This window comes from Microcaecilia unicolor, chromosome 6 (genome assembly GCF_901765095.1).
Source record: "Microcaecilia unicolor chromosome 6, aMicUni1.1, whole genome shotgun sequence".
NCBI lineage: Eukaryota > Metazoa > Chordata > Amphibia > Gymnophiona > Siphonopidae > Microcaecilia > Microcaecilia unicolor.
Window position 1 is genome coordinate 274,914,592 of NC_044036.1, and position 13,658 is coordinate 274,928,249.

A 13,658-nucleotide genomic window follows, 5' to 3' on the forward strand; every position below is an offset into this window, starting at 1 on the left:
AGCACTTACCGCCACCCTTTGAGGTGGTGGTAAGGGCTCCTGCAGTAACCCAATTATTGCCGGGTTAGCGCCGCGCTAGACAAAAAAAAATTTCAGTGGAGCGCAAGAAATGGCATGCGCTCAATCTGGAACTACTGCCGGTGACCACATTGCCCCGGTGGTAGTTCAGTTTTAGCATGCTGTAAGCCCGCGTTGGGTTTACTGCCGCTTTATAAAACGCCCCCTTAATACTCTAACTGGATCATTCTAGTCAGAAATTAATCTGTCTAGGAAAATGAAAAGGAATGGCCAGTGACATTTGTGGAAGGGGCAAAAGTTATCTAGATATTGGCAATATTGAGCCACTATCCAACCAAACATGCTCATTTAAAAAGGCCACACAAGTACCACGACTACACTTTCAGTGTACCTGCGCCTCCCTAAATGGATAGAGTGCCTGAGCATTGGCCGTAAAGATGAGGGGACCATTTGTCTATTTATTTTTAGGCAGTGGCGCTGCCTCTGATTATTAGCCCCCATTTGACCCACTCTATTCCCAGTGAATCAGACAAGCCCACCAAAAAAGAAGACAAAAACCCTATTTGAAGCCAACAACCAAACTGAACAAAGTAAGGAAGGGCCACGGGTTTCCAACAAAAGAGAGAAGAGCCACTAGAGGTAGACATGACATGAAAGTTTTAATCAAGAGCAAAAAATATGGTAATGTCCGCCAGTAAACATAAGGTACAATAAGTCATACTGGTGTTTCTCCAATTGCTATGTAAAATCCACCAGAGAGTAAAGCAGCCAAGCAGCAGGACCTGACACGGATCTGTTTCAGCATGAATGCCTGCTTCAAGGGTCATGGTGACTAAGTATTACAAGTAAAATGTGTAAAATGAATATAAAACAATAAATACAGGAAGAAATCATATCACATGAAAAAATATCACAATTGAAAAAAAAATGTATCACTTAGACGTCCAGAGAGAAGTTAAGACATCAGAACATTACTTATACTTTTGAACATACAAAAATGTTGCATTTACAATGTGAAGCAAGTAATGTATGCATTTGAAACAATATTTACATAAACAATACATCAAGGAATGGTAAATGAAAAAAAAACCTTCTAAAGTAATGATTGCATGAGCAATACATCAAACATATAATAGTATATATAATTAAAAAAATTGATTTGCATATTGATTTTCAGTTGTATATATGTCTCAACTTAATGATGTAGATCCAAAAAAAAGGCTACCCAGTAATGGGAACCTTGCATAACTGATCTGGTAGGCAGACTAATATATAGCTTTATGGCTAAAATTGTGCAACTTTGGTAAAACGTCAAAAAGGGTTAGGAAAAGAAGGGAGGGAGAGGCGGGGATCTGAACAAATAGTAGAACCACTTGTGAAAACAGAGAAACACACAAAAAAATAATAAAATTAATGAAATAAAACCAGATTGCAGATAAGTGTGGCTCAAATAAGCAGGGCTTTTTTTGAGGGGGTACTTGGGGGTACTGAGTACCGGCACCTTTTCCATTGTCTGCTAAAATTGACCCATGGACCCTAAGTTTTAATGAAAGAGCTCAGGCTCTACACACCAATTCTGCCTTGTCATAGATTCTGTGACTGGTTGCAGGGGGCCTGGCTATTCTAGGGTGGGTCCCTCAGTGATCACCCCACCCCTGAAGGGTGGCCTGGCATTTGAGTACCGGCACATGTTTCATTAGAAAAACTGCACTGCAAATAAGTAACGAATAAACCAATTAGAAGAAAAACATAGAAAAAGAAATGAAAAATGCCCAACAAGCCAAAATTTAATGAATATACCAAAAATAAATGAATATACAAAAAATATATAAAACCAGAATGTGAGAGCCCAAAAGGAAAAAGTAGGCTGGTAACTTACAGTAAAAATGCAAGAGTGTCAGAGCAGCATGGCCAGGAGAGCCAGCGTATAAAACTGAATATGGGGAAACTAAAAAGCATAGAAGATGGGACCAAAAAAAAGAAACCAAACCAAGAAATAAGAAACTCGCCACAGAAGAGTACTGAGAAGAGCAACTAGTAACCGTCAAAAGCACGGTGGGGCAAAAAATGCCATGCATGTGTGCACAGCTAATAGGGTGGCAGGAGAGAGCTGAGTATGTAACTAATTAGGGGACAAGAATGCGTAAAGAGTGCACTCATTTTTCTTTCTCTTTTTTTTGTTTGTTTTTACTACATTAGATTGTAAACCGCCCTGAAGGCTTCCATAGGGCGGGGTAGCAAATATTTAAATAAATTTGGGAACGTTTTTCCCGTTACTAGCTTACTGCTGCCATTTTAGAGGTGCTCATTGCATATTAAACCCAAGTACTGCATTCATTAGGTATGCTGTTTTGCTCATTCAGTTTGTTTTTCATTGCTGGGTAGCCTTTTTGCAATTACTTGTTGGATCTAAATCATTACGTTGAGACACATATACAATTGAAAATCAATATTTCAATCACATTTTTAAATTATATTTACTATTGTATCTTTGATGTATTGCTCATGTAATCATTGTTTTAGATGCATTTTTAAAATATTTACCACTCCTTGATGTATTTATGTAATTATTGTTTCAAATGCATTCATTACTTACTTCACACTATATGTGCATTATAAAGTAATCTTAACTTTTGTCTGGACGTCTAACTGATATTTTTTTTCAATTATGATAACATTTTTTTAAATGTGATGCAATTTCATCCTGTATCTATTTTTTTTAATTCACTTTATGTATTTTATTTGTGATAGTTAGACACTGTGACCCCTGAGGCAGGAATTCGTGCTGAAACAGATCCATGTCAGGTCCTGCTGCTAGTGGATTTTACACAGCAATTGGAGAAACACCGGTTTGACTTAGTGTACCTTTTATGTTTATTATTGGACATTGCCATATTTTTTGGTTTTGATTAAAACTTTTATTTGATGTTTACCTCTAGTGCCTCTTCTCTCTTTTGTTGGAAACCCGTGGGCCATCCCTACTCTGTTCTATTCCCAGCCATATTCCATGAATTCTGGAAAACATTCAGTTGATTGGGTTTAAACACTACTACAAAATGCCACAATATTTGATTGTTGATTGATGAATATTGAATTCATGCATCTGTTCAAAATGTATAATGATAAATCAAACATATAGAACATTTTTTGATGTAAAATGACTATGGGATGCATTGCCCAAGTAGCATAATTCAAAAAGTGCGGCCAAACAAAACTTCTTTTTGACTTTTCTAATTTCATTAAAAACATTTTTTATTGCCCCATAAACTGGAAGGGAAAGCAGCTTTAAAGGATTGAAAAGGTCTTGAATAATACTGGTGTTAAAATGAATCTGTGAAGAATCCAGTATTTTTCTGGGATCTATATGGCAGATGAAAAGAATATGAATTCACCTTTTCTGTCTTTTAGGAAAACATTTTTTTAAACATGCAGAACTGTTAAAACTTGTTAAATTGGGTAAACTGGTAAATTGGGTGCCATTAGATGGTTGTGACTAGTAAGAAACAGGTTCTCCTTGGGTGATGTGTTTTTGTTGGGTTTCCTGTTCTTCGTCTTCTGGTAAGGAAAGATGGTTATGTTAGGACATTTAGACATAAATAGATCTACTTCAGCTTAAAACACTTGGGAATGGTTTCTCTCTGCTTTAGAATAGATAAACACTTCCATATTTCAATCCACATTAAGGTTTCCACTCACTGCTGTAGTTTTGGGCCAAAAGCTTAGTCAGGCCATTACGAAAGAAAAAAAAAAAGGGAGCAAAAATCTGGTTTGGGTTGATATAATTCTGTCTCTTTTTAAAGTTGGTCTGTTTTTATTCTTAGCATGCACCCATCCAGTGTCTCCCTAAACTGCTATTTCTGAAACCCTGTGATTGAGATTTAATACACGTGACACCATCCAGACCAAGAGCCATTCTTAACAGGCACTTTCCTTTCTTTTCCATTGTCTCCATCCTGCTCTTTTTTTTGTTGTTGTTCAGAAGTCATGTTAAGTCAGCACACACAAATTCCTGACTCCATAGTCAGCTATAGTTATTGCATCCCTTGGCCAGAAAGCATAAATTTACAACACAATCCACATTTAGGAGGAAAACAACATTTTTAAAGGGTACCTTTTGTCCATATTTTAAAGATTTGTTCTTCTTTTATGATCTCTTTTAGGGTCCACCAGGGTCTGCAGGCTTCCATGGTAGAGCTAGATTAAGGGCTGTAGTACCGCCTAAGGGAGCATAGAGAAGAACAGGCAGCGTTAGTGATAACCCTGTTGTGTCACTCGACACAAACAGGTTTTGTTCTACTGGACTAGAGAACTCAGTTATTTCTGCTTTTGTGAAGTGAACTATATGGTATGGGCTGCACACTAGAGGCATTGGGAAATTGATGGAATCAAAATAAGGACTGGATATTATACTGAATTTAACAGATTGGCCACTTATGTAGTGTTTGGATTTAATTACTCACATCACATCACAATACAAACTTACCTTCACCCATGATCTCTTCATCTCCCATTCCCTCCATCTGCTCGCCCTAACCAAAACCTGGCTGACCCCCAACGACTCTGCCTCAGTCGCAGCCCTTTGCCACGGAGGCTACCTTTTCTCCCATTCGCCCTGCACAGCTAGCTGCGGTGGCAGCGTTGACCTACTACTTTCGCCCTCCTGCAGTTTTCAACCCCTCCTCCTACCACAGTCTCACTGCTTCTCATCCTTTGAAGTCCATTCCATCCGTCTATTCCACCCGCTGCCACTCCGAGTTGCAGTCATCTACCGCCCCCCTGATAAGTCCCTCCCTTCCTTCCTTACTGACTTCGATGCCTGGCTCTCCGTTTTTCTTGAGCCCTCATCCCCATCCCTCATTCTTGGTGACTTCAACATACACAGTGATAACCCATCTGACTCATACACTTCTCAATTCCTCACCCTAACCTCCTCCTTCAACCTCCAACTGAGCTCCACCACCCCTACTCACAAATCTGGTCACTGTCTTGATCTCATCCTCTCTTCTACCTGCTCGCCCTCTAATCTCTGCGTCTCCGCTCTTCCTATTTCTGACCATCACCTGATCACATTCACACTTCATCACCCTCCCCCTGAGTCCCGCCCAACTCTAACTACTACCTCCAGGAATCTCCAGGCAGTTGACCCCCCCCACCCTATCCGCTAGTATCTCTGATCTCCTCCCGTCCATCACGTCCTCCGAGTCCGTCGACAAGGCTGTTTCCAATTACAATGCCACTCTCTCCTCCGCCCTAGACACCCTTGCACCGCCTGTTTCCCGTCCCACTAGGCGCACTAATCCCCAGCCCTGGCTTAACCCTTGCACCCGTTACCTTCGCTCCTGCTCCCGATCGGCTGAACGCCTATGGAGGAAATCTCGCACCCATACTGACTTCATTCACTACAAATTCATGCCATCCTCCTTCCTGTCCTCCCTATTCCTCGCCAAACAGGACTACTACGCTCATTTGACTAATTCCCTCCGCTCTAACCATCATCGTCTCTTCGCCACCCTCAACTCCCTCCTCAAAGTGCCCTCCGCTCCCACCCCCCTTCAAACTCCCCTCAATCACTGGCTGACTACTTCCGCGACAAGGTCCAGAAGATCAACCTCGAATTCACCACTAAACCTTCTCCTCCCCTTCATCCTATCACCCACTCCCTCAACCAAATGAACCCAGGCCTCCTTCTCCTCCTTTCCTGATATCACCGAAGAGGAAACCGCCCATCTTCGCTCCTCCTCTAAATGCACCACCTGTTCCTCTGACCCCATCCCCACCAACCTACTTACCACCATCTCTCGCACTATCACCCCTCCCATCTGTCATATCTTCAACCTCTCTCTCTCCACTGCAACTGTCCCTGACACCTTCAAGCATGCTGTTGTCACTCCTCTCCTCAAAAAACCTTCACTTGACCCTACTTGTCCCTCCAACTACCGCCCCATCTCCCTCCTACCCTTCCTCTCCAAAATACTTGAACGCGCCGTTCACAGCCGTTGCATTGATTTTCTCGCCTCTCATACCATCCTCGATCCGCTTCAATCTGGCTTTCGCCCACTTCACTCGACAGAAATGGCATTATCCAAAGTCTGTAATGACCTGTTCCTCGCCAAATCCAAAGGTCATTACTCCATCCTCATTCTCCTCGACCTATCCGCCGCTTTTGACACTGTCAATCACAACTTACTTCTTGACACACTGTCCTCTTTTGGGTTCCAGGGCTCTGTCCTGTCCTGGTTCTCCTCTTATCTCTCCCATCGTACCTTCAGAGTACACTCTCATGGTTCTTCCTCCACCCCTATCCCGCTCTCTGTTGGAGTCCCTCAGGGTTCTGTCCTTGGACCCCTTCTTTTCTCTATCTACACCTCTTCCCTGGGCTCTCTGATCTCGTCTCATGGCTTCCAGTATCATCTCTATGCTGACGATACCCAGCTTTATCTCTCCACACCTGACATCACTCCGGAAACCCAGGCCAAAGTATCAGCCTGCTTATCCGACATTGCTGCCTGGATGTCCAACCGCCACCTGAAACAGAACATGGCCAAGACCGAACTTCTTGTCTTCCCACCCAAACCCACTTCCCCTCTACCTCCACTCTCTATTTCGGTTGATAACACCCTCATCGTCCCCGTCTCATCTGCCCGCAATCTCGGTGTCATCTTCGACTCCTCCCTCTCCTCTGCGCATATCCAGCAGATAGCCAAGACCTGTCGCTTCTTCCTCTATAACATTAGCAAAATCCGCCCTTTCCTCTCTGAGCACACCACCTGAACTCTCATCCACTCTCTCATTACCTCTCGCTTTGATTACTGCAACCTACTCCTCACTGGTCTCCCACTTAGCCACCTATCCCCCCTTCAGTCCGTCCAGAACTCTGCTGCACGTCTTATCTTCCACCTGAACCGATACTCTCATACCACCCCCCTCCTCAAGTCACTTCATTGGCTTCCGATCAGGTACCGCATTCAATTCAAGCTTCTGCTACTAACCATACAAATGTACTCGATCTGCAGCCCCTCCTTACCTCTCAACCCTCATCTCCCCTTATGTTCCTACCCGTAACCTCCGCTCTCAAGACAAATCCCTCCTTTCAGTACCCTTCTCCACCACTGCTAACTCCAGGCTCCGCCCTTTCTGCCTCGCCTCACCCCACGCGTGGAACAAACTCCCCGAGCCCATACGCCAGGCCCCCTCCCTGCCCATCTTCAAATCTCTGTTTAAAACCCACCTCTTCAACGTCACCTTCGGCACCTAACCTCTACACCTCTACCCAGGAAATCTAGTCTGCTCAACTTGACATTTCGTTCTTTAGATTGTAAGCTCCTTTGAGCAGGGACCATCCTTCTTTGTTTATTTTGTACAGCGCTGCGTAACCCTAGTTGCGCTCTAGAAATGTTAAGTAGTAGTAGTAGTAATTACTTACATGTCCAAATTCATGCTCCAGTTGAAGTACATTCTGGTACAGTTGGTCTTACCAGGGAAGGTCACACCCAAAATACCTGAGTTAATTGACAGGGTGAGCAAGTGATCAAATCAGATATGGGTTGCGTATATTTCATTGAAGTTTTTGACACTATGTTTTTACACAGGAAATTTATGTTCAGGCTGGGCTACCTCAGTGCAGGCCATAAGATAGGAAATGGAGTTAAAATTGCTTGAGTAAAAATCCACAGAGTGTGGTAATAATTAAAGCTCACTCCAAAGAGAGAAAGGTGTTCCTTGGGATGCCACAGGTTATATTCACATTTTCCATAAGTAGTATTTTTCAAGATCTGCTACAGTGTTCCAATGAGAGTGAAAAAAACCAAGATGGAATTTGAGAAAAATTTAGAAATTTTGGCACATACAGGCTTATTTTAGAAAGAGAAGGGTGCCCATCTTTCGGCACAAATCGGGAGATGGGCGTCCTTCTCTTAGGGTCGCCCAAATCGGCATAATCGAAAGCAGATTTTGGGCGTCCTCAACTGCTTTCCATCGCAGAGACGACCAAAGTTCACGGGGGCATGCCTAATACATGGGCGTCCTCGACCAATAATGGCAAAAAGAAGGGCGTCCCTGACGAGCACTTGGGCTACTTTACTTGGTCCATTTTTTTCTTACGACCAAGCCTCAAAAAGGTGCACAAACTGACCAGATGACCACCGGAGAGAATCAGGGATGACCTCCCCTTACTCCCCCAGTGGTCACTAACCCCCTCCCACTCTAAAAAAAACAAAAAAACAAATATAAAATATTTTTTCCAGCCTCCATGCCAGCCTCAGATATCATACCCAGCTCCATGACAGCAGTATGCAGGTCCCAGGAGCAGTTTTAGGGGGTACTGCAGTGCACTTCAGGCAGGCGGACCCAGGCCCACCCCCCCACCCCCATCTGTTGCACTTGTGGTGGTAAATGTGAGCCCTCCAAAATCCACCACAAACCCACTGTACCCACATGTAGGTGCCCCCCTTCATCCCTAAGGTCTATGGTAGTGGTGTACAGTTGTGGGGAGTGAGTTTTTTGGGGGGGATGGGGGGCACAGCAGACAAGGTAAGGGAGCTATGCACCTGGGAGCCTTTTCTGAAGTCAACTGCAGTGCCCCCTAGGGTGTCCGGTTGGTGTCCTGGTGTGGGAATGCTGGCTCCTCCCACAACTAAATGGCTTGGATTTGGTCATTTCTGAGACGGGCATCCTCGGTTCCCATTATCGCCGAAAATCAGGGGCAACCATCTCTAAGGACAACCTAAATGTTGAGATTTGGGCGTCCCCGACCGTATTATCGAAACGAAAGATGGATGTCCATCTTGTTTCGATAATACGGGTTTCCATGCCCCTTCGTGGGGACGTCCTGCGAGGACGTCCTCAGGAAAACTTGGGCGCCCCCGTTCAATTATGCCCCTCATACTCAAGAATGTGACAGCTAAGATTAATTAAAAACAAGAAACTAAAATTCAGACTCAAGAATTTGGGTTGCAGAAATTATGAGGAGATGTTTATATGAAAAGGTGAAATACTGATAGTTTACCAGCTACTTGAGTTATTTTGGAATAATAATGATATCAAAGCTGCTAAAACAGTGCAACAAGGCGAAAGGGAGAAACTGTGAATACTTCAGGTGAGAGAGAGAGAACCAGAAGAAAAGAAGTAATTGGAATACCTTTGTAATTCTGATCAGACGTCACCTGAAGTATCCTGTTTCTGGAGGCCTTATTTCCAGAGAGATGTAGCAAGCACAGAGGTTATCCTGAGGTGTGTTGCCAAAATGGGAAGTGAGATTTCTGGATATACTTATGTGTACTATGAAGGAAAGAATATTTTAGTAACATTTACTGCTGCGTACCTTGCTATGAGACAGCAAGCAGCAATGATTCTCACCAAATTCATTTTAAGCATACTGGACTAGATTTTGTATATGGCACCTGTATAATTGGCGCTGGAAATATTTCTGCCTAGGCGTATTTTATAAACCGTTCCTAGAATTAGTTGCGGTTTATAGAAGGGTTTATAGAATACACCTAGTGGCCATGCCTGCACCTAACTCTAGGTGCGTCCATTTATGCCAATTGGCATAAATGCCAGAGCCTAAATTAGGCATGGAGCAGGTGTATTATAAAACCATGCCTATACATTTTTGGAACGTCCATGACCCGCCCATTCCATTCCCATGGCCATGCCCCCTTTTGGTAGTGTGCATTAGAATTTACGTGCATCTCATTATAGAATACGCTTAGCAACTCATTATAGAATGTGCTTAGCAAGTTGTGCGTGTAAATTCTAAATAATGCCAGTTAGGGTCAATAATTGCTTAAGTGGCAATTATCAGCACTGACTGGCTTAATTAAATTGCATGCGCAAATCCAGAATACGGCTGGATTTGCGCGCACATTATCAGTCAAACTGTATACAATCCGCGGGACCATGCCCAATGAACTTTACTCCTAAGCAAGAATATATAAGTATGATCTCAGTCTCTTAAGAAGTACTCCCCTTAATGCTCACATTGTGCCAATGTGAGCCACCTTCTGGAGTTCATAGGATGTAATATATATATGTATATATCACATATCAAAATGCACTTGAACGTTCTTTTTTTGTTTTGTGGGTTCTAGAACGGTGGTTTTCAGCCCAGTCCCCTGGATATCCACAATGAATATGCATGAGAGAGATTTGCTTGCAGTGCCATCTTGGTATGCAGATCTGTCTGATGCATATTTATTGTGGATATCCTGAAAACTCGACTGGCCAGGTGGGTTGAAATGAAAACCACTGTTCTAAGTGATCTGTTCTAGCAGAATAGATGAAGGATATGTTACGAGAGGCTGTAGATGTAACAATTTTACAAAATAAATAAATATGTATTAATAATTACTGTAGTAGCTTTCTTGTTCTGAATGCATTTTAATATTGACTCTTTCATGTTACAGAGCCAAATCACATTAATGGATGTGCCAGTTTTTAAAGCTATACAGCCAGAGGTAAGTTTATCTCAACATAGTGAGTTCTCTGTCTGTTTTCTAGTTGGAAAAGCACTGTTAGACAAAGGCATCTTGAACCATTATCACTATTTATTTCGGCATCCATGTGATACTTTAGTCTAAAAGGCCTTACAAACAACATATTCATATAGATCTAGAGCACATGATGGCAGATAAAGACCTAACTGGCCCATCCAGTCTGCCCAGTGAATTTGTCCTTTCAGGATAAATGCATGTACAGATTCCCACATGTGTATTTACCCTCTTCTGTGCCCATCATTTAACTTTTCATACTAGTGCCATTGCTTTTCAACTAAAGGAAGTGAGTGGCAGATGAAAAAAAATAATTTCAGGAAGTCACCCCTACAGAAATATTATCTCAACAAAGTGGAGGAGGTGGGAGACTTGCAGTTGGTACGCATGGTAATCAGACATGCTTGAGGGAGCACCACTACACCCATCTTAAATCCCTCTTGGAGATCTGAAATATAGAGTCCTTTAATACCTCTAAAGGTCGGAGTGGACGATCAGGATAGACAACAGCTAATACCATGCCAGAACATCTTGAACCTAAAGTGCCTACCTTGATCAAAAACATGTACGCGTTGAAAGCTGCCAAGGTCCCAAAAGACAACATGGCGACGGGTAGTGCAGGAGAGAAAAGTCCAGGTACGGCTTCAGCAACCTAGCACAAATCCAATCCTCTAAAGCAGAAATTGTGGTGTTATTAGTGGCTAAACTAGAAGAAAATCTTTTGGCGATTAGTGCAGAAGGAACGGCTTCAGCAAGTTATGTACACAAGTTTTTGCTGACCTGTTTTCTGGACTCCCCCAGTTCTCCACCGTTTGACATCGAGACAGTACATAGAGAATTACGCCTGTGCCCAGACCGCAACTTGCCCCCACGAGCTATAATTGTAAAGCTGCTTCGATATCCGAATGTTGAATACATACTGCACAAGGCCCGCAAAGATAAAAAGGCCCAGTTTGACAGTGCAGAGATTCGGTTATACCCGGACCTGAGTCTGGAAACTATACGTAAACAGAAAGAAATTTGGAGTTACAAACAAGATTTGCAAGATAAGGGTTACCAGGTTGGGCTATGGTACCCGGCCAAGCTGATGGTGTTAGTCGATGGCAAGCGCCGGCTTCTCGCCTCACCTAAAGAGATCAAATCCTTCCTGAGGTCTCTTGGCAAAGATGGTGCCTCAGCAAAGACTGTGAGGAGGCCAGCATCATTCTTCATCTCAGAGAGGGAGGTGAAAGATACTGCTGCAACAAAATAAATAGAGAGGTTGTAAACACGGACAGAGTAGAACTGGTGATATAGGAAGAGGAGACCTGAGTTGCAGCCCGGAGAGAATTCTTTGAAGCAGTCATTCTTCAGAGGAAGACAGCTCTTCAGGTGTAAAAGATTGCCCTGTTCTGCACTCGGAGGGGCAGGCACGTGGTGAAGGGTTGGAGGATCTGGCAACAGTCCCTGGAGAGCTGGAAAATTTGTGACAGCTTTAGCTCATGTGGAGTGAAGGTGGATTTTGTAATTAGTGCTACAAAGAGGTTGTTTGGTTATTGTTGGGGAACCAGGCTGTATAGGGTGGGTGCAGGAAGGCATGGAGCATAAGAGGCTGTTGCTCAGCTTCATCCCTTAGGAAGTTTCTCTTCTTCCTTCTTTAAGACTTATAATTCTGTTGTGCCTAACTTCTGCAGTGCCCGCCAATATTAGTGCAGTGACTGATTTGTGGTCATGTAAAGAAAGGGTATGAAATTTTGTATTAATAGGGGGACGATGGGTTATGCCAGGCTGTTTACTGAACCTGATGTGTTGTTGTGTGGGGCTGGGGGAGTGGAGGGTGGAGAAAGATGACTGCGTGTGGAGTGAGCGTGGAGCAAGTAAGTGATGAAATGGTGAGTTGGAGAGATGTGGGGAGTGTACAGTGAACCGTAGTATGTGAAGTGACTGATCCTTTCTAATGCCTGTGGGACAAATTAAGTTTGGCTCCTGGAATGTCATGGGATTAAATAATCCTATCAAAAAGAAACAGATTTTAACAGCTTTGAAAGAAGAACATATTGACATAGTATTATTACAAGAGACCAAGCTTAATCCAGAGGAGTCTCTTAAATTAAAAAAGGGGGATGGGGAGAGGTATACTTCTCCAGGGGGCTCCAAAAAGAGAGGGGTAATTATCTTGATTAGGAATACCTTGTCTTTTGTTTTACAAGAATCTGCAGCAGATGGGGTGGGGAGGTTATCTGGACTAAAGGCAGAGTAGATGATGTAAACCTTGCATTTCTTAATCTTTATGCCTCGGTAGATGTCAAACAAAACCTTTTTGAGAAGGCATTTAAACATTTTCTACCTCCTGGGGAGGGTTTTTTTCATATAGCAGGAGATATAAATTATCCTATTGGATCTTTGGACTCCTCGAGTAAACTCCTCTGGACTCTTATGAATAAATGGAATGTAGTGGATATCTGGAGAGAGGAAAACAAAAATGTACAAGGCTATACTTATTACTCAGCCCAACATCAGTCTTATTCGAGATTAGACTATATGATGGGTTTGGTCTCACAACTGGGGGAGTGGACAGGCCTGGAGATACATCCGATATACAGCCCGAGCATGCTCTGGAGGTAGGTTCCTGGCATAGGGCGGGGGTTAGAACTACTAATTACGCTTGGAGGGTTTATGTCCAAAGTGAGGGGGACCAGGCCCTCTTGTGGCTATGTCACTACTATAGAATTAGAGGAGATGAAATGAAGTTGCGATATCAGGAAATAATTTTTACAGAGAGTGTGGTGGATGCCTGGAATATTCTTTCACAGGTAGGGACAAAATCAGTGATGGAATCCAAATAGTTGTGGCATAAACACAGAGGTTATCTATATAGCATGGAGATGAAATGAACATACAGAGCAATTCAACTCACAGAGAAACGTAACTTTCACACTTTAAAGAATTTTAAAACGAGACGTGGAGGGGTTAGACAGTATTGTGCGTCAGTTACAACACTAAGGATAAAGTGGGGTAACCCACATATCCCCTTTTCTGAATAGGCCGTGCTGTTCTTTATCTGCTGTCATTTGCAATGTTACAGTTTAGATTTATAATTGCTGTTTCATAAAGCTCTATGTCAAGATCATAGACCAAGTTGGTCTTGGTTTTACTCCCATTGCATGCCTAGAT

General features: G+C 43.0%; 1 protein-coding gene across 3 annotated transcripts in view; it reads left to right on the forward strand.

The window, feature by feature from the left end:
• RALGPS1 (Ral GEF with PH domain and SH3 binding motif 1) overlaps positions 1 to 13,658 on the forward strand; it is a 777,507-nt gene that overhangs the window by 174,304 nt on the left and 589,545 nt on the right. For all 3 annotated transcript variants that reach the window (XM_030207496.1, XM_030207498.1, XM_030207497.1), the window contains exon 5: positions 10,422 to 10,472. In XM_030207496.1, the coding sequence (XP_030063356.1) occupies positions 10,422 to 10,472 (51 nt within the window). The remainder of the gene's footprint in view (positions 1 to 10,421; positions 10,473 to 13,658) is intronic.